The sequence below is a fragment of the Carassius carassius genome, chromosome 26 (assembly GCF_963082965.1).
Source record: "Carassius carassius chromosome 26, fCarCar2.1, whole genome shotgun sequence".
Taxonomy (NCBI): domain Eukaryota; kingdom Metazoa; phylum Chordata; class Actinopteri; order Cypriniformes; family Cyprinidae; genus Carassius; species Carassius carassius.
Window position 1 is genome coordinate 4,732,872 of NC_081780.1, and position 18,589 is coordinate 4,751,460.

At 34.8% G+C, this 18,589-nt stretch overlaps 2 protein-coding genes across 3 annotated transcripts; both read left to right on the forward strand.

Moving 5' to 3' along the window:
* The first annotated feature begins 4,446 nt into the window (after positions 1-4,446).
* phyh (phytanoyl-CoA 2-hydroxylase) lies at positions 4,447-8,697 on the forward strand. The gene is made up of 9 exons (XM_059510781.1): positions 4,447-4,598; positions 4,946-5,001; positions 5,122-5,232; positions 6,062-6,230; positions 6,328-6,409; positions 6,867-7,048; positions 7,132-7,281; positions 7,663-7,797; positions 7,881-8,697. The coding sequence occupies exons 1-9, from the start codon at positions 4,533-4,535 to the stop codon at positions 7,932-7,934; spliced, it is 1,005 nt and encodes a 334-aa protein (XP_059366764.1). The 5' UTR covers positions 4,447-4,532; the 3' UTR covers positions 7,935-8,697.
* A 4,563-nt stretch (positions 8,698-13,260) lies between these two features.
* On the forward strand, positions 13,261-17,939 carry ucmaa (upper zone of growth plate and cartilage matrix associated a). 2 transcript variants are annotated; one of them, XM_059510782.1, is made up of 5 exons: positions 13,261-13,401; positions 13,785-13,841; positions 13,958-14,056; positions 16,259-16,357; positions 17,411-17,939. In XM_059510782.1, the coding sequence occupies exons 1-5, from the start codon at positions 13,344-13,346 to the stop codon at positions 17,506-17,508; spliced, it is 411 nt and encodes a 136-aa protein (XP_059366765.1). In that variant the 5' UTR covers positions 13,261-13,343; the 3' UTR covers positions 17,509-17,939. The 2 variants fall into 2 exon arrangements, with proteins under 2 accessions (XP_059366765.1, XP_059366766.1); XM_059510783.1 differs by having other exon boundaries at positions 13,961-14,056.
* Positions 17,940-18,589: the final 650 nt, after the last annotated feature.

Consider the following 18,589-nt stretch of genomic DNA (forward strand, 5'->3'; position numbering starts at 1 on the left):
CTGCTCTCTAACTGCCGCTATGACGCATCTGCTCTCGTGGGTGAACTGGCGTCGTGGTTACGACCTAATTTGACAGCCAAAAAAGGTTGTAGGTTTGAACCTCATGCACTTGAAAAGGTTTTTCAATGGCAGCGGTAAAAGCTTATTGGTTCTAATTAGAAATTTTATTAGCATATATGTTACCCTGGATCACAAAACCAATCATACAGGTAATTTTTTATTTTATTTTATATATATATATATATATATATATATATATATATATATATATATATATATATAATAATAATAATAATAATAATAATAATAATAATAATTATTATTATTATTATTATTATTATTATTATTATTATTATTATTATTATTATTGAGATTTATAAATAATCTGAAAGCTTTTTAAATAAGCTTTCCACTGATGTATGGTTTGTATAGGACAATATTTGGCTGAAATGCACCTGTTTGAAAATCTGAAACCTAAAGGTGCAAAAAAAAACTTACCTATACTTACTTACTCTTCTAATGATTTTTGGCATAAAAGAAAAATAATATTGTATTGTTGTTGGCTATTGCTACAAATATACAGATGCAATTTATGACTAGTTTTGTGGTCCAGGGTCTCACACACACACACATATAATGCAGCCTAATTAAGCCAAATTAAGATTTAAATGTTTTAGTTTGAGGTTTATTGTTAATGAAACCAGTCATTAATCAATTTTGCATCTCCTCTAACAGACTGTACTTCCTCTGTCCTGACAGTTTTGGGTAACATTGGCTTTTAGTTAAAGCAAGAGTCTAATTAAGATTGTTAATCTATAGAGGAGACTGGGGTTAGTAAATCATTTTAAGGATAGGTTATTATTATTATTATTATTATTATTATTATAGTTTATTTATATATATGCCTCTCCAAGTAATTGATGTTAATCATGTCTATCATTGAAAAAAAAGTAGCGTGATGTCACATGATATGTAAGCTATTTCTGTATATGGCGAAAGTTGGGAAAATGCTTCTAGAAGATTATGTGCAATTGTGTAATTGAACTTCTGACTCATACCATATAGTTGCTAAGTTATAGGCCTTTTGGAAATTTCATTTTGTGAAAACTAGTCCTGGTCTCCACTAAACTGCTCAACGGGTCATTTCATAATTAATAATTGTTGTGAAACTATGATTCATATGCAGTATATACAAAATTAAATTTCCTCAAGCCCAATACCTTAGCAACTATATGCTATGAGTCAGAAGTTCTGCTATCGGTTGAATCTTTTGTAAAAAATATTTGTAAACGTTCAAAGGTTTGGGTTCAGTACTTAAAAAAAAAAATTATACTTTTATTCAGCAAGGATATGTTATGGACAAATATAGTGATAAAGATTCACATTGTTACAAAAGATTTCTATTTTGAATAATTTATGTTCTTTTTAATTTTTTATTCATCGAAGAATCTTGAAAAAAGTAGGCTACAACAGATTCCAAAAAAAGTAGCACAACATCTTTCCAACATATTAATAATAAATCAGCATATTATGATTTCTGAAAGATCATATGACACTGAAGACTGCAGTGGCTGTTGAAACTTCAGCTATATGCTTTGCCACCATAGGAATAAATGATGTTTTAAAGCATATGAAAAAAAGCTTATTTAATTTTTTTTTATAATATATCACAATACTGCTTTTTTACTGTATGTCTGATCAAATAAATGCAGCCTTGATGAGAAGAGACTTCTTAAAAAAAAAAACAGTAAAAACAAATAATGTGTTGAATACTTCATATTGACATATGTATCATGTATATGATAGTTACTTACTAACATATTTATAATTAATAAATTTACTCTCATTCTAAAAAAAATGTGGTCTTTCCTTCATAATTTGGGAATACAGTTATTGAAATTTAAAAAGATTCATGCAATTAAAAACTAATGTTGCAACTGATATAGTTATTTTATTCTCAATTTACGCATGACAAAGACCACAAACAGCACAAAACATGTTCATAATCACACACTGATACCACAAATTGAGAAAAAAACACTTTTTTTCTTAATGAACTCAGATTTACTGTATTTCATTTGCATTTCATTTAAATAATGAGAATTAATCCTTATTACAGGAATTCAGAGACAAAAAAGAAGAAGAAAGACCTCATCCTGTCATGTCTTACAAAAGTTAATTACCACATAGTGTACATCAATGTAATTAAGGAACCAGTGAGCGTGAGATCACTCACACTTGCAGTTCATGTCAGATTATAAGGCATGTAATTTTATGTGAAGGAAAACATTAAATCACAAACATCATTAACAATTAAACAAGTAAAATATTATTTACATAGCATTTATAAAGTATTTAAAACTGTATTGGGTTACGAATATTGATAAAACACATACCATTCTTCATGAAAATATTAAATGAAGATTTGTAAAAACAAAACCATGAAATTGACAGAATGGCAATTTCAGAATAAAATTGTGTTGCATAATATCACATTAAATCTTAAAAGAAAGAACTTTCTGTCTTTGTTTCCTAGGTTTCAGGTGAGTCCTAATGAGCCATTTACACGATTCCAGATGTTATTTTTTTTTTTTTTTTTACATTTTATGAGGTATGAATATGTGCAAAAATGTAATGAACAGTTGTTTTGATACCTTCAGTGATGATTTGTGCATTTCTTAGATACTTTTGCATTATACTGTAATTCACATGGTTTCTGCTGTAGTTACAGTCTGGCAGTGGATGATGTGTATGAATATCTGTGGGAGAAGAATAAAGACATCGCCAGTAAGACAATCGAGTTAGACTTCCTGAGGCAAATGGAGAACGGCAGCCTGCAGGCAGAGCTTTACTCCACAGGGTGAGCCTTCAGCAAACCCCTGCTGTGAAGAAGTACAGTATCTTTCTTTCTACAGAAACCTGATGGACAATGAAGAGCCGCTGTACTTTGCTGTGGGTCTTCTGCCATGCTCCAGACTGTGGGTTTGGCTGGCAGATAATCTCAACATTCCTCCAACCAATGCCTACTATACTTGGAAGATGGGTAATATAGTTGGCCATCCTGAGAAACACTACAAAGCTCTGCTGAATAAGTATCTCAACACATCTGAGGAAGTGTCGAAGGCTAATTCTGTATTCCTCGCTCAGATGCAGAATGAGCATGATTTCTTCTTGTCATCTTGAGAGAGAAGTGTTGCAAATAGCCTACTGTTTGAGCAACAAATTATTTGAAGTATTTTTTAAATATTGATGGATGTATTTGGTTACATATACTTTAAGGTTAATATGCAATAAAAAATATTAAATAATTAAAAATTAATTTCATATTTTATCCAAGTCTAATGTAAGCTTTGAATAAGCTGTATGTCCATCACCAGTTTAAACAGAAATGTAATTCTGGTCCGTTGCTTCTGAATATTCAGTGTCTGTACGCATTAACAATAAAAAAATATCTGCTAATAAAAATCTCGCATTATTATTTATTACTACCATAATATTATTTATTTTATTAATACCATCAAATGTAAAAAAAAACTGTACTGTACCAAAAATTACAAGAAATATTCAAATTTTCACTGTAGTAATTAACAGGTTTTTAGGGTAGCATATTTGCAGTCTTTTATCATCACTTTTACAGTGTTTTTTCCCCATATATTCATAAACAAAAATTTAAATTGCTATGTGCATTTTTTTTTAGAAAACTGCCTTTTTTGACCTTATACTTGTGCAATATATTGCTTTCATAAAACTACAAAATTACTTATATAAGAATTTTTTAACTGTGTTTTGAGCATTGAAATGTTTTAGTTATTACAATATACAAAAATATTTTCCCCCATCACATTCTGTCAGGCTAAAGGAGCAGACCTGGGTTAACTATATATCTGTAGAATTCATTAAAGCCTGAACTATGAATTTAGTCAGCAACTTTCACTTACAAAAATGAAAGTAGAGGGCAAGCAGAAGTTGAAGAGAGTTGAAGACAAGTGCGCATCAAGACCATAGATCAAGACACAAGAAACATGAGGACTGTGGCTTTCTTATATTTCAGGAAAGGTCTTCATTTTCATGTTCATGTAAGGAACAGCTTTGGCATGCTTTACTAAACATTGCTTTTACACCGGTTCATTTTTTTTTTTTTTTTTTTTACATTTTGTCTGAATAGTTATTATGTTCAGGTTTAGTAGCTCAAGAACACTGGAACAAGTTTCAGTGTCTGTTAGCTCACACATTACTTTAGCTTAATCTAAACTCTGAAAATATATTCTACAATGTATGCGTATATGCACTGTATTTTATGTATCCTATTTTTTAATATGCTACATTTTTATTTTCTATATCTATATTTTCTTACAATAGTTTAGTATTTTCATTAGTTAATGAATAATATAAACCAAACTTCATCAGTGTTTATATATAGGACAAGTGTCACTAAGAATGCACTTTACCCCAGTTATATAAACACTTAACGCACGCACGCACGCACTGCAGTTCAGTTCATCTCATCTCGTCGACTCTGTGCAGGATTAAAGATGTCCCGGGCAACAGACAGATTAAAAGTGGTTTTGAATCACCTGGATCGGTCCCATGGAGCTGTCGTATCCTTTCACAGGCGCGTTTACCGCGAGCGACCGGCGCGATGAAATACAACGCGCCGGTTATTTAGGAAGCTAAGCGGCGCTCTTCCAGCGCAGCTCTGGCCGCAAACAGGGGGCTGTTCTCGGATCACGCGCCGTGCACAAGCCGAGGCTTTTCGAACAGGCCTGGTTTATTATTTACTACTTTTCAGTGATGGAAATATTTATTTTTAACAACATTGGATCACATTTAACTATACTTACTCTCTTGCTATTACAAATAAATAAAGCACGGCTATCCTTTTTTACGTTGTTATGTATTATGTGCTGTTGACATCATATAATGAACTTTAACCCGAGTTATTCAGAAAGCATCCTTCACTTCTGCACAAAACGTGTCATATCACCATCCACAAGTCCTACAGTTAGTCAGCTTTCTGTTGTTTTAGTCTTTCAATATTGCTGAAATTAATTTAAGCACACTTGACATAATGTCCTGATATTTGTCTGTCTGTTTGTAAACTATATTCTGGCTTGTCTGCAGATACACTCTTGACACTGGTGTCCTGACTCCAGAACAGAGACTTGCCTATGAGGAGAATGGTTTCATACTCATCCGAAAACTGGTGTCGGACCAGGATATTGACCGATTCAGGCAAGACTGATCAAATTATTGAACATTAATTGTGGTATTTGCCTATAAAAGCATGAAAAATATGCCAGAAAAACTTCCTTCTTTTAATTAAAATATTGACTGAATACAAGAATGCCTTCTGTGTGAACAGCCCCTAATTCTAGAATGGACAAACTTGATTATAAAATGCATTGCTATGGACTTTGAGCCTGTGATAAGGTTATGCAATAATATGAGGAAAAAAACAAACAATGTATTGGCTTCTAAAATGTATGTTTTTTTTAATGTGTCTTTAATGATTCATCCGCTACAATAACAAGGTTTTAAATTATCATAATTTGGAGAGTAAATATTGATATTTATGATTTTATATATATATATATATATATATATATATTACTAAGTAACAAACAGAGGTTTAAAAAAAAAGCAACACCAGCAAATTCAATCCATCATAAATTCTGTTTCGTGACAGTGAGATTATTAGGCTGCGTGTAAACGTAGTTACTGTACATTTACATTTACATTTATTCATTTAGCAGACGCTTTTATCCAAAGCGACTTACAATTGCTATATATGTCAGAGGTCGCACGCCTCTGGAGCAACTAGGGGTTAAGTGTCTTGCTCAGGGACACATTGGTGTCTCACAGTGGATTCGAACCCGGGTCTCTCACGCCAAAGACGTGGGTCTTATCCACTGCGCCAACACCACCCCATAGTCATGGTCAAGTCAACCACCCCATGTAGCAGTGTCGTGTTAATTCAGAGTAGATTATTAACAGAAAGTTTACATTTCAGTGCTCTTCTTTGCACATAGTCCTTACATAACTGAGTGTGTGTGATTCACAGGAAAGAGTTTGAGCGCATCTGTAAGAGAGAGGTGAAGGTGCCTGGTTTGGTGGTAATGAGAGATGTAACCATTGCTAAATCAGAGTATGTTGAAGGTGAGAAGGCTGTGACCAAACTTCAGGACTACCAGGAAGATCCAGAACTTTTCCGCTACTGCATTTTACCACAGGTAGACACGAGCACGGAGTAGACCGCAATGCATACAATACACTCTCTACAGCAACAGGAATATTATTTTGACCAATCTTTGATTGCATGTTTCTTAGATCCTGAAGTATGTGGAAAGTTTCACTGGACCCAACATTATGGCCATGCACACCATGCTGATCAACAAACCACCTGACACGGGTTAGATTTGTGCAGACCTGGTTTTTGGACTAAGCAGAAAGTTTTCGGAATCATTAAATAATATCTAGATTAACTGTGCATTTTTGATATAGTATTTATATAGTCATCAAAATATTTCATTAAATAGTAATAGCTATTATTAATATTCAAGCTATAATTAAAATCTAAGTTAATATTTTAGCTATAATTATTTTAAATAAAAAAAGCATTTAAATCAAAGAAACCATAATAGCAATAGTAATAACAGCAATTTGTGTGCGAGTCGCACACACACATACATACACACTTTAAAATAAATAAAACTGTTCAAATCAAATAAATCTATATTGTGGTGTATAAAGTTTTCAAACATGATTTTAAAAATAGAGGAATATTTTTTATGTACAAAATGTTTTAATACTTTGTACATAATTATTTTAAATAATACCTAAATGTGCGTTTCTTTTATACTTTCTAGGTAAGAAGACCTCTCGCCATCCTATGCACCAGGATCTACACTACTTCCCCTTCCGCCCTGCAGACCGCATTGTGTGTTCATGGACCGCCATGGAGAAAGTGCATCGGGGAAATGGCTGTCTGGTTGTCCTGCCCGGCTCTCACCATGGCACTCTGCTGGAACATGACTACCCACAATGGGAGGTGAGCGAGACCCAGGACGTGAGTGTGATTATGCAGATGGTCTACATCGGTCCACCTAACTTTGCCTCTTTGTTTCCTTCCAGGGTGGAGTAAATAAGATGTACCACGGGGTGCGTAACTACGACCCAAACCATCCCAGAGTGCATTTAGAGATGGAGAAAGGAGATACAGTGTTTTTTCACCCTTTGCTGATCCACGGCTCAGGAATGAACCAAACCGATGGATTTCGAAAGGTTGGGATACTTTCTTAATGTTATTATAATTCTATTATTATAATGCTTATATTCAACACATTTCAGTGTTCCCTGTTTTCTTGCGGTCAAGTCGATAGAGCTAAATACATGTGTAAATGGAGACCAGGGACATTTTCTCAACCGTAACATACATTCGGAGGTGTTCAGGGATGGATATGGACACATTGCATTTGTAGAATTAAAGGAATATTTTGCCCAAAAAATTGCTAAAATGTACTCGCGTTCAGGCCATCCAAAAAGAAGATGAGTTTGTTTCTTAATCAGAACACATTTAGCATTACATCACTTACCCACCAATGGATCCTCTGCAGTTAATGGGTGCCGTCAGAATGAGAGTCAATGTGTATGCATTTATTCCAGGCCATCTCCTGTCACTATGCCAGCTCTGACTGCTATTACATTGATGTGAAAGGAACAACTCAGGAGAACATCAGCAATGAAGTGAAAGAGCTTGCAGCCAAGAAGTATGGAGTTGATGATACCGTCACCTTTCAGGTGTGTTCACAGCTTCAGATAAATGCAGAGTTACTTGCATGCACACGTGTGGTTCATCATACGTGTGTTTGTTCTGTGTGCAGGACACTTGGGCTTTGCGGGGACGTCTGGTCCAAGGGGATAGAACATCAATGTGATCGCCAGTGCTCATCTGTCTGCTTAGAGAGAGGATGGATTCACAACTAGGAGAATTAACAGCACACAGCTGTTTGTTAATTATCTGTCAATTTCCTTAAAAACTGATAATTATCCTTTCACTAAAAGTACAAAGTTTGGCCATCGGGTGGCACTGTAGGGAATAAATCATGAATCACATCTTGTGAATTGCCATCTGTGCCTGACACAAGCAGTCATGATACCGATCTAAAATGAATGAAAGCCAGACATTGTAATATTATCATCAGTGGATCTTGTTGTGGAATGTAGGAACATTTTTAATCCATTGTCTTGGACTGATACTAAAGTAGTGTTCGTGAGAGTGTTTCCTGCAAGTAATTGGTGAGGTTATTGCTTATTGTGAAATACTTTGATCAGAATTCGACTTCACAGTGAGCACAGCAGAGCATTCAATCGGTCTTCATTTGAAATGTCTAAAATCCATCTTTTTGCAGATGGAAATGATGGTTTTGAAAGAATCAGAGGCAAAGCAATGAGAGGCAAATGTATTTTACTGTTAATTCTGGAATATTAAATGGATTAATATGTTTGATCAACATTAGATCAAGTCTAGACGTGCCAATTAAACTTTGACACTACAGTAACGGTAACTTTGCCTGGACAACACACTGCTTTTGGAGTAACAATCCAGTTAGTAAAACTGAAAGTTTCTACCATATAGTTTTGCTTAATATAAATAAATACACTTTTATTTTAAATAAACTTATGCCTGATTAAGTTTCATATGTGAATGTCAGTGTTTTGCAACATACAGGTATGTGTATATATATACACACACACACACATACAGTATATATTTAACAAATATTTACATGTATATACATTTAGATATTTATATTCTTAGATTTTTATATTATATATACAGTACAGACCAAAAGTTTGGAAACATTACTATTTTTAATGTTTTTGAAAGAAGTTTCTTCTGCTCATCAAGCCTGCATTTATTTGATCAAAAATACAGAAAAAACAGTAATATTGTGAAATATTATTACAACTTAAAATAATAGTTTTCTATTTGAATATACTTTAAAAAAATAATTTATTCCATCATTACTCCAGCCTTCAGTGTCACATGTAAGATCCAGTCTATCACATGATCATTTAGAAATCATTCTAATATTCTGATTTATTATGAGTGTTGGAAACAGTTCTGCTGTCTGAATGAATGAATAAAAGGTTAAAAAGAACTGCATTTATTCAAAATAAAAAAATATATAATAATATATATTCTAATAATATATTTTCTTTACTATCACTTTTTATCAATTTAACACATCCTTGCTGAATAAAAGTATTGATTTTATTTAAAAAAAAAGAAAAAAATATTACTGACCCCAAATTACGGACCAGTAGTGTATATTGTTATTACAAAATATTTATATTTTAAAAACATAGCTTCTTTTTTTTCTTTTTTACTTTTTATTCATCAAAGTATCCTAAAAAAGTATCACATGTTCTGAAAAAATATTAAGCAGCAGAACTGTTTCTAACTTTGATAATGAATCATCATATTAGAATGATTTCTAAAGGATCATGTGATAATGATCCTAAAAATTCAGCTTTGCATCACAGAAATAAATGATAATTTAAAGTATAATAAATTTAAAAACAATTATTTTAAATTGTAATAATATATCACAATATTACTGTTTTTTCTGTATTTTTGATCAAATAAATGCAGGCTTGATGAGCAGAAGAAACTTCTTTCAAAAACATTAAAAATAGTAATGTTTCCAAACTTTCGGTCTGTACTGTATATACATGATAAATATACACAGGATACACACATTATGTAAACAAAATGTATCGTTTGACAGTTATATACATTATATATAATGTATATAGTTCTCTCCATATTAGAATAGTAAAGACAAACAAGACAACTTGTTTGCTGTGGAGTCAAGACATTTGCAAATATGATTAAAAGATGAATATGAGACAAAACTACAGAATGTCACATTTTATTATTAGCTGTTTCAACGTACATGTTTCACCAAGTAAAAGACAGCATATTTAGAGTTCATCCCACTATCTGATGTTAGCATAATTATTGGAACATTTGAATTTAAGGCAGATGTAAAAAATTAAAAGCTAATATTTAGTTGCAGATCCCTTGCGTGCGATCAGAACAGTGAGTCTGCAACCCATAGACATCACCAGACTCTTGGTCTTATATTTTGAAATGCTTTTCCCAGCCTTTAATGCAGCCAATTCCAGCTGTTGCTTGTTTAATAGGAAGCACTTTCTGATTAATCTGGTGCCATTTGCTTAAACACTGGTAGCCAAGATGATTCTGTACACTTCTGCATTCATTCTGCTGCTGCCCTCATGCATTAGGTCCTCAGTAAAGTAGAGAGGGCCTGTTCCAGAGACAGCCATGCACGCCCATGCCACGATACCACCTCCACCATGCTTTACAGCTGAGACTGTAGGATCATTTGCAGTTCCCTTCTTTCTCCACACTTTTGCTCTCCAATCACTTAGATAAAGGTTCATCTTTGTCTCATCAGTCCATAAAACTCTGTTCCAAAACTCTACTGGCTTTTGCAAACTCTAATCTTGCCTTTCTATTTTTAGTGCTGATCAGAGGTTTGTACTTGCAGTTTAGCCTCTGGAATTCTCTTGTCGAAGTCTCCTGCGGACAGTAGATTATCAGAGCATCACCCCAGCTTTCTGGAGATTGTTGGTGATTTTGCGGACACATATTTTAAGTTTTTTTTTATTTTTTATTTTTAAAGCATTTATGATTTGTCTGTCATCAACTTATAATCAGCCGATTAGCTTGTTGTTGGTTGCTGATGTCGCTGTGGCAATGGCTATAACTGATACAACACATCCCCTGCTTTTAATATCTGAAGAATTAATGCAACAGGACACAGCTGAGCTGATCACTGATCCAACTGTTCCGATACTTATGCTCACATCAGATAGGGGGATGAAACTCTAAAAGTGCTGATCTTCTTAGCTGGTAAAACATGTATGTGTTTGAAACACCCAATAATAAAATGTGACAATTTGTCACATATTTATCTTTGAATTATATTTTTCATTATTGACTCCACAGCAAACTTTTTGTTTGAAATTTTGTCTTTACTGTTCCAATACTTATGAAGGGTACTTTATATATATATACACACACACACAAATTTGCCTTTATTTCATAATAAACATTTTGCTCTCTCTCTCTCTATATATATATGTATGTGTGTAAATAATGAAGGCCTATATCCCCCCCCCCCCCCCCCCCCCAAATAACATTTGCACAACTACACAGCTGAAAATTTGCCTGCATGCAAGTATATTTTCGTGTGTACACAAAAAGCTTTGTTAATGCAAGCAGACAAACTTTTCCAATGCTCTCGGGTAAATTTATTTCGCTCTTTCTCGCAAAATGTATGTGCAAGAGCAGCCTTCTCTTTGGATTAGTCACTAGTGGTTTTCCTCTATTTAGCGGATGTGAGATACACAATCTATTTAGATATTTACCAACTAACTGCAATCCAAATTTTTGATCGAGCTGATTAAAAGCAGAATAAGTGGCCATTTTTAGAGCAGGCATGAATGCTTGCTTGTTTGTTTCTCATACGGGCATATAATAAATACCATACGTGCCCAGACTGCAGTCTCCATTGAAATCAAATTGTTTTAACAGAAAAGGTAAGTGCACTAAATGAAAGTCGCTGTTTAGGCTATTTAAAGTAGTCCTTGGTACAATCTCCCTAAGACAAGTTCATACCAGACCCTACCAACAACTTCCACAGAAACAAACAATAAGATGTAGTGGTGAGTTTGGTTCATCATTGTTCACAGTTAAGAAATTGCCCTGGCTAATTAACTAGATAGAGCTTAAAGGGATAGTGCACCCAAAAATGATTAACCCTTATGTTGTTCCAAGCGTATAATATGAGGTTTAGCAGAATTTGCATGCTGTTCTTTTCCATACAGTAACAAGGAATGGGCTGTCAAGCTCGAATTATGAACCAATAAAAGCATCATAAAGTTGGTCCATATGATACAAGTTGCCCAAAAATGAGATCTGAGTGTTACTGCAGGTTTCCACTCTTTTTAGAGGATAGTAAGTATGGATTTGAAATGACATGAGGGTTAGTAAAAGATTTAGTGTTTGGGTGAAAAATTCCTTTGAGAGGGAACCCGCTTTTACACTTAATGGGTGTTTTCTTGGGAAAGAGTGATTCTCCAGAGAAGAGAGACTGTTTTAAATGGAGGAACCTTTTGTGAAAAAGACATCTTATGCCTGGAATAGTATTTCACATGCTGTCTATGTATATGTGTGTGTTACGGAGAATGGCTGGGATCGCTACTGTTTCCTGGGGTGTCTGCCTTATGGAGACTTGGAACCGAAGAAAATACCTGGATGGTATCCAAACATCCAGGATTCCATTTACACAGCATGGAAAAACGCCTCATAAATGCACATGCACACCATATAGTCAAACCAACCCAGAAAGGCCAAATCCTATGCAGGTTTTTCTCATAGACATTTATATGCTTTGATAAGCGTTGAGAAATAGAGACAGGAGCCAATCGAAGGAGTAACAAACGGCTTTTAACTTCACTCTCAGCATGTCTGTTTGTGATTTCCTGACATCCTGTCTGCTAGTTGTTACTCTAATTCTGTCCGTTTCACGTTAGATACAGACAAGCGGGAGACTAACTGATCATTCTTGTATAGTATAATATAAATATCCAAGTCTGGCTCCAGGTGGGCCTCTCAGTTGTTGTTAAAGTATGTTCTTAAGGTATGCAAATGTGTAGTATAAATACTATATCATATGACAGTCACTTTTGTTTTTTGACATATAAAAAAAGTGAAAAAAAAAGATCAGTTTGGTGTTAAATAAAATTTTACAAAAAGTAGCAACTTTTCATTAAACTATTTTGATAGATAGATATCTCCGGGGAATGCACAGGGTATTATTTTGCTGACAGGTGAAAGTGCTGATTTTAATTAATCCTGATGAGTAGCTGCTTGAGAAATCCATCACACACTTGATCTGCTGTTCATTTGTTTCAATGGAATGGAAACCTGATGCTAATCTGTAAACCTGCCAGATCGAAACGTTTGAACAGTAACACTGGGTGATGATAGAGGTGGTTGTGTACACAGACAGATGGTCTGATCAGTGGGTGTGCGCTGGGGTCCGTGTCTCCCTCTCTCGCCCCTCCTGCGTTCCCCTGGGCCAGTGAAATTCCAGCTCCCCCTCCTTTCCTTCGCCTTCCCTCTTCTCTCTCTCTCTCTCACACACACACACACACACACTCTCACACACACACAAACACTCTCTCAGGTCTCAGGACTTTCTGCTGTGATTCTGGTACCTGCATAAGACACACTCATCTTCTGAAGGATGGCTGGGACTCATATTGTCCTGCTCACACTGCTGCCCACTGTCCTCATTCTAATTGGTGAGTACCTAATACCAATCAATACTTTGGGGATACATTTTTCCCCATGAATTGAATTAAACAACAACAACAACAGTAGAAGACCACGACAACTACATTTTTTTTATGAATTTTATGCTGTAAATATTAATTTGAAAAAGAAAGTCTGCTTTAGAATGTTTCTGCGCAATCCTTTTTACCATTATAAAAATACCAGGGTACCTTAATGATTACCACACTCATATATGATGGTATTTTAGGACACATGTCCAAAATGTATACAGTAGGCACAATTATGGTACCATGTCTAAAAACTGTGGTGATATCATGGTATTTTTTATTTGATGTAATGATTCTTAAAGACCTGACAGAATAACAGTGAAAAGAAAATTCTTTCTCTTTAGTGTTGGCTGGGGTTGAAAGTGCAGCTGTTAAAGATGTAAAAGACAGTAAAGCACAAGGTGAGTTCACCACACACACACACACACACACACACACACACACACACACACACACACACAAGCATGACAAATCGAACTCCCACACACTCTTATCTTCTCTTACTCCATTGCTTTAGCAGGAGCATCTAAACGAGTTTTTGTGCCAGCATCTGATGCCTCAAACGTCTTGAAACACCGCGGTCGCAGATCCCCAAGAACTTATGAAGAGTACTATGGTGAGTGCTGCAGAACTGACCTTTTTTCTCACATCTCAGCTCTGCTTTTCTCATTATCTTTTTATAGGTTTAAAAACAAAGAAACAATCTCAGTTCTAATATGTAGTTTTTAAATTAAAGAGCTTAAAGTCAACTTTAAGTAATCTCCCATAAAATTGTATTCACATTTAATTTATGCTACTGCACGCTGCAATAGGACACAGAAGTGACTAAATGAGTTAACAGCCTTCTTTAATGTCATTCTCTCAGATATTAGACGAGTGTCCGCAAATTAACTAGAAGGAACACTAGATTTTATGAAGTTATAAATAAAACAAATATGCGAGTACATTTTACAAAAAATATTATTTCAGTCTTTCTACTTCAGTACTTGAAGTTTGATTTAATGTTTTACTAGGCTTTTCTGTTACATTTTATTAGAAATTTCTGAGTGAAAATTGTTTATACACAATTTTTTTTCTAGTGTATGATGGTGATTAAAAAACAACAACAACTGTAATACCAAAATCAACAATTTAGTCTTTACAGTCCCCCACTCTTTACCCAGGCCCTGTAATTAAATATGCAGATGAAAGAGCCATTGACCCTAACACAATATGCAAATTTGACCAGATCTCAAATATATATAAAAAAAGATAAAAATAACAAAAGTGTGTAAACTACAGTAGATCATGTAAACCTACATTATATTTCTTAAGCCCAATCAACACACACACACACACACACACATATATATATATATATATATATATATATATATATATATATATATATATATATATATATATATATATATATATATATATTTAAGAATATACAGTTCTTTATGGAAGCTTATTTCTGCCATGGGCCAAAGATATAAAAAAAGGTAATTGTAAGTTTTCATCCATTACTTTTCTCTCTCAAAGGTAAAAATAAATAAACACAAATTCAGCATTCTGATTCTTTTCAGACAATTCTGAGTTTATACCTCCGTTTACATCTCACAATTTTTTTTCCTGCAATGGAATGGATCTTTTAAAAAGTTTATGATCTTTTCTCACAATATTAAGTTTATCTCACAATTTTTATCTCACAATCCCCCCCCCCCCCCCTCCCAGAATTAAGATAAAACTTTTAAATCTTCTATATCCCAATTCCTATTTTTTTCCTCAGACATGATATAAAATCAAAACATCAGAAATTTGAGGCAGAGTCACAATTACCTTTTTAAATCTTTGGCTAAAGACAAAATTATCCACGAAAAAACAAAAAATCCAGAGGAAAAATATTTTAATGTTATTTTGGACAGTGGGAGGCTCGGAGTCAAAAACATTGGGCTAGAAGGTCCAACAGGACAATATGGAGCAGTGTTCTCTCTCCTACACACACACACACACACACACACACACATATTGACACTGCATCAGGCTGATTGCAGCAATGAAGGCATGGAAAAGTTTTACTGAAGTGGATTTTAAATTGTCAGCAGTGTGTGTGTGTGTGTGTGTGTGTGTGTGTGTGTGTATAATGGTGCAGGAGCAGACACTGCAGGTTGAATTTAAAGCAGTTGGGACTCGAGACTGGAATGTGCAGACATGAGCTAAACTAACTTCCCTCAAGATGGAGACAGAAAGAGAGTAAAATCTAGATTATTTTTGGCACTCAATTTGCTAATATCTGTGAGCTGCTGTCAGCTGGTCTCCAGAGATGAGAGCAACTGAAAATGTGCAGGATTGCAAGGATAGCAGACGCTAAACTGCTCATGTAGAATTGTCTCATGAAATCCCAAAGCAATTGCACCTGATATTTGTTCATTTTGAGATCAGCTTGCCATTTCTAATCTCTACTGAGATTCAAAGAATCCTGAAAATAAAAATGGTTTCAATGGTTCAACTGTTTTCAACACTGATAATAAGAAGAAATGTCTCTTAAGAAGCAAATGAGCATTTCAGAATGATTTCTGAAGGATCATGTGACACTGAAGACTTGAGTAATGATGCTGAAAATTCAGCTGTGACATCACAGGAATAAATCAGTTAAAAATATAATAAAACAGAAAACACTTATTTTAAATTGCAATAATATTTCACAATATTTCATTTTGGTACTTGGTGATACTTGGTGAGGACAAGCAAAAACATGAAAATATTTTAAAATGGTATCTCATTTACATGTCGTCATTGTATGCTAAAAATCGACACCTTTTTCATTATCTTTTAGCGGAGCAGAGGGTGAAGATGACTGCAAACGAGCAAAGGAGAGAGCACTTAGAGGAACAAAGCAACGAATACGAGAACTATTTAGAGGAGGAGCGCGATGGTGAGACTGATCTCCTGGTTTGATTATCTTGGCTTCCAGAAAAGAGAAACATGCTGATCAAATCTCTGCAGGATACAGTTCACGGACAGGACTGCTGGACTAATAAGAGGCTGATGACAGCAATGCCTCTGAGCCTCTTAGACAGCATTATGATCCAGTACACTAGACTGGTGACATGAAATTTCTTAACTGATTTGGAGGTAAACGGAACATTTGGTGCAGTAGTTTAAATTTAAATTAGAAAAATCGCAATTCTGAGCCCAGAATTCCTTTGTGATGATTATCATAATTGTAAGCTCTCCCTCAGGCCAGCCAAGATTAGAAGAGTTTGTTTCTTCACCGACAAACAGACAAACAGGAGAAATTTAGCATTTCATAACTTGCACACATACAGTATGGATCCACTGCAGACAGTGAATGGGTGCCGTCAGAATGAGAGTCCTAACAGCTGATAAAAAAACATCACAATACAAATCCACATGACTTACAGTCCATCAGTTAAAGTCTTGTGAAAAAAAAGCTGCCAGTTTGCAAGAAACAATCCATTTCTAACAGGCTTTTTAACAGTTTAACTGGTTTTAATAATGTGTTCTTTAGTGAAAGTATCCATCACTTGTTGTCCTCTAACATCAAAATCCACCAACTTATTTATTTAGAAAGCTTTTGGCCTGCTTTAGCTGTGCATATTTCTCTCCTGATCTAGACAAGATGGCTTTTTCATTGGACAAAGTAATATTATGGACTCAAATTTCAGCCAGAAGCAACACTTTGAAGACAAAAACTTAATTATCAATGAAGGAATTGTTACTGTTTGGACTCTCGTTCTGAAGGCACCCATTCATTGCAAAGGATCCATTGGTGCTAATGTGCTAATGCTAAATTTCTCCAAAACTGTTCAGATGAAGAAACAAACTCATCTACATCTTGAATGGCCTGACAGAGAGTAAATTCTCTGGAATTTGCAATTGAGGGAGAAGTTCCTTTAAAAAACGGTTACTGTTTGTTTTGAGATATTGATCCAGCGCCAGCTGCTGTCTGTCTTTGTATCAACAGAACAGTACGAGAGGACCAGAGAGAAGAATGAGCAGTGGAGAGAGTTCCATTATGATGGGCAATACCCACGGTACCCTCACCACCGCCGCTATGTCTGAGGACCATGCAATGCCTCAGAAAGTGGATGACCATCATTCGATGGATACTTTCAAGACACAATATAATCATTCACAACATTTAAGCACTTACAGATTTAAAGCTTTTAATACGTGTATAATAAAAGGGTTTGTGTGTTTGGAATGTGATCTCCCCCGTTCTAATTGCTTATCTTTACTCTATTATTGTAGTCTTTATCAAAACATTCATGATTAGTTTGTGATTCTAAGATGTTTTCCAGCAACAACTCGTTATTTCCTTCTCCAGTAATTACATTCAGCTGTCATTTGACCTCCCTTTTTAATAACTTTCAATCTGTACTCTTGTGTGACTAAAGCTTCTTTCATTTTCCACATTACTGAGGATTCGATAATATAAATACCCACCAGAATTATAAAAAAGGGAAAGCCAATAAAAGAAAAAATGCAAAAGACCCGATATTGCAACATCTCGTAAACTCATAAATACGGTGTGTATATATAATAAAAAAAGGCCAGGTTTGTGCGCCTTACAGACGGGATCATAATTCCAAGGCAGTATTTGCTGGCAACAGAGTGACATTCCTGTGCTGAGTGCTTAGACAGATGGGAAAATGAGGGAGAAAGAAACAAGTGGAAAGAAAGATTTATCGACCTTCCTGAGTCTCGGTGCCACTAACCGAATCATACATGCACCTGACTGACAGGAGAACAACTTCCTGCCACTCCTACTGCTTTAAGAAGAGCACACAGGGGTAATGCATTTTAAAATATCACTGCGTGCTGGAAGACGCACAAGATTTAGCATGTGTGCCAGTCCCTCCAGTCAAATCGAGAGAGCGTTCACAGAAAACATTGCAAGTTCACATGTTGTTTAATTGGTGTGCCTGATATTGTTGCCATAAAATTTCAGAAGTAAAATAATAACAGTACATAAGAATATTTACATTTAAAAAGGCTTGATAGTTTATCTTAAAACAACATATGTAGACAACAGACAAACATTAAGGTACTAAAGACAGATTTAACATTGATCAACACAAATGTAATGCCGATGCCCCTTCACTCTTACTTTCTGATTATGAAGGCACAGAGTAAGTCCTCT

What these genes read in the sequence shown, in the direction of transcription:
- phyh (XM_059510781.1), top strand. Translation starts at nt 4,533, where the DNA reads ATGTCCCGGGCAACAGACAGATTAAAAGTGGTTTTGAATCACCTGGAT. An exon ending in CAGGATATTGACCGATTCAG is followed by an intron (nt 5,233 to 6,061) that starts GCAAGACTGATC and finishes TGTGATTCACAG; the next exon opens with GAAAGAGTTTGAGCGCATCT. An exon ending in CAACAAACCACCTGACACGG is followed by an intron (nt 6,410 to 6,866) that starts GTTAGATTTGTG and finishes TATACTTTCTAG; the next exon opens with GTAAGAAGACCTCTCGCCAT.
- ucmaa (XM_059510782.1), top strand. Translation starts at nt 13,344, where the DNA reads ATGGCTGGGACTCATATTGTCCTGCTCACACTGCTGCCCACTGTCCTC. An exon ending in CACTGTCCTCATTCTAATTG is followed by an intron (nt 13,402 to 13,784) that starts GTGAGTACCTAA and finishes CTTTCTCTTTAG; the next exon opens with TGTTGGCTGGGGTTGAAAGT. An exon ending in AACTTATGAAGAGTACTATG is followed by an intron (nt 14,057 to 16,258) that starts GTGAGTGCTGCA and finishes ATTATCTTTTAG; the next exon opens with CGGAGCAGAGGGTGAAGATG.